The sequence below is a fragment of the Oryzias melastigma genome, linkage group LG21 (genome assembly GCF_002922805.2).
Source record: "Oryzias melastigma strain HK-1 linkage group LG21, ASM292280v2, whole genome shotgun sequence".
Lineage (NCBI taxonomy): Eukaryota > Metazoa > Chordata > Actinopteri > Beloniformes > Adrianichthyidae > Oryzias > Oryzias melastigma.
In genome coordinates, this window is record NC_050532.1 from 18,753,761 (window position 1) to 18,756,010 (window position 2,250).

At 41.1% G+C, this 2,250-nt stretch overlaps 1 protein-coding gene across 2 annotated transcripts in view; it reads left to right on the forward strand.

The window, feature by feature from the left end:
- LOC112154716 (glutamate decarboxylase 1) overlaps positions 1–2,250 on the forward strand; it is a 15,461-nt gene continuing 13,211 nt past the window's right edge. The window contains exons 1-2 of one of the 2 annotated variants that reach the window (XM_036217541.1): positions 1–1,365; positions 1,988–2,203. In XM_036217541.1, coding sequence (XP_036073434.1) covers positions 2,092–2,203 — 112 coding nt within the window. In that variant the 5' untranslated portion in view covers positions 1–1,365; positions 1,988–2,091. The remainder of the gene's footprint in view (positions 1,366–1,987; positions 2,204–2,250) is intronic. The other variant, XM_024285844.2, reaches the window with a different exon arrangement.

Genomic DNA, 2,250 nt, shown 5'->3' on the forward strand with positions numbered 1-2,250 from the left:
TTTACATGTTTTTAGCATTAATATGGTTGATATTTATGACAAAAATGTGTTTTGTTGCAGAAGTTTGGTAAAACATCAGAATTATTGACAAAGTCGTATGAATTTTAGTTTTAATATCTAAAACGTATTTTTATTTACATGATTTTCAAGGAAATACACTTTATCCAAATTGCAAATTAATGTTTAGTTCAGTTATTGCAAGATCCAAAATCTTAAAAAAAATCTTAAATGTGTTGTTTTCTGAGTTAGATAAAACCCAAAAAAAAAGATCGATAAAAATTGATGAAGGATTTTGTTGTGCAAACTCCAATCAGGATGTGACGCACGGAGAATGCGCACAGCTGATTCAGAAGCGCAGAGGGCCGTGCGTAATGGAGCTGTCCGGTGCTGAAACGCTGCTCACTCAGACAGTTTTCAGAGCGCTCCGTTCGCTGGCATGTGACATGACCTTTAATCAGCTCCCGGATGATCCATCATCGCAGACTAACAAATGTCTGCTAAACTGTGAGCGCGTGATCATCGCCCGTGATTGGCTGTGTCCACGCGTGTCCATGCCGTCACCGGTGCTGACGCGTTCCAGATTAATGACTCGGGTTATAATTAGATTCAAGGGAAATATTTGTGGATTGGCCCCTTTTGAGCTCAACTATTCCTGGTTTCTGTCTGCCACCTGCTGGTGGATGAATGCGTTTGTTTTCTGTCGCATGTTGGATTTTTTTTAAATTTAACTGAGAAATTGAGGAAATAAGATGTTTAATGTTGATTTTAAAATCCGTTTTGTATTTTCCTTTAAATGATTTCCTATATTCATAATTGCTGTTGAGAAATCAAAAATATGTTGAGAGCAGGTGAAATGGCATCAATTAGAGGGGATTGATTGAGCTTTATCTCACGTGTTTTCTTTTTTTTCCTGCATGAACAAAAGCATCTCTCTCCCTCCTCCCCTTCTTCGATCCTGATCCCTCCTCACCTATTATGTGTTGCTCACATCACCAAACTTCCAAGTCCACGCTGGTGGATTCCAATCAGAGCTGCACAAGACAACCAGCACTTCAAAAAAAAGTCAGACTTGAGGCTCCTTTCAGCCTGAGAGGCGCAGACAACCTGCAGACGGCTCTGCCTCACGGACGCGCAGCACCAGCGGAGCCACCGCCGCCGCCGCCGTGCGCACTCACCGTGACTCGGTGACCAAACCTCTCAAATAAAGCGGTGGCTTCTCTGTCACTTGTCCTCAGGCGAGGTCACCTTGAATGGGAACCTGTTTTTGTTCTCCTCGTTTTGGTGGCGCGTGAGCGCAGCAGTCTCTCCATCAGGATTTAATTGACTAAGAAATCCTCTGTTTTGGACTCTTCATCCACACACACGGTAAGAAGCTGTTTTTAAACGACTGAGCTCCAATACAAGTCCAAATAAACTTGCTGTCATTGATGATGCTCTACAGGTGTTTTTTTTTCTATGAAAGCGCAGATAATTAAGATATCTTTTATTAAGTACACGCACTGATTTTGTTTTAAAGATGTGTCTGCAGGACAAAATCAATCTCCCACATTTGTGGAACTGCACGGTCATTAGAGCAGAATCACCTTGAACTGGATTTTTGTCATTCAGGTTTCTGGAGATTTCTGTTTGCAAATAAGGCCTTAAAAGAAAACACCAAAAATATTATTTTTAATGCTTGCTTTTCGTTTTTATTCCTAGAAACTGTTTGAGTTCGTTTGCGTAATTTGGCTGAAAATTCCAGCATGTCATGGTTGTGAAAACGTGACGTTCCATGGAAAATTTTAACCAGCACCTGTTCAGAAAGAATGCATGAATTAGTGCGATTTTAACATTTTTTGTGGCATTATTTTTCGATTCAGATTTTATTTTCATGCTTCAAATATAATATATGTAGTTTTTTTTTTAAGAATTGTCTAAATTTGAATTATCAGCCATATTTCTCTCAGGTTTGAGTGCATCATCTCTCTTTATTCCTTCTATCAGTCAGTCTCTTTTCCTTATTTGATAGCACAAAAAAGGAAATTTTGCCTGACTAAAGCAAGAAAAAGTATTTTCTGAGGTGAGGACTTTGGCTCAGGGTCTCGGGGAGTGATGGCGGCGTCTGCACCCACCTCCTCCTCCACCACCACCACCTCCTCCTCCTCTGCTGGCGGCGGCGGCGCAGCGGATCCCAACTCGACAAATTTACGGCCGCCGGGCTCAAGTAGGTCCATCACAGATAAAATGCTATTTTCACGCGTGCTATATACT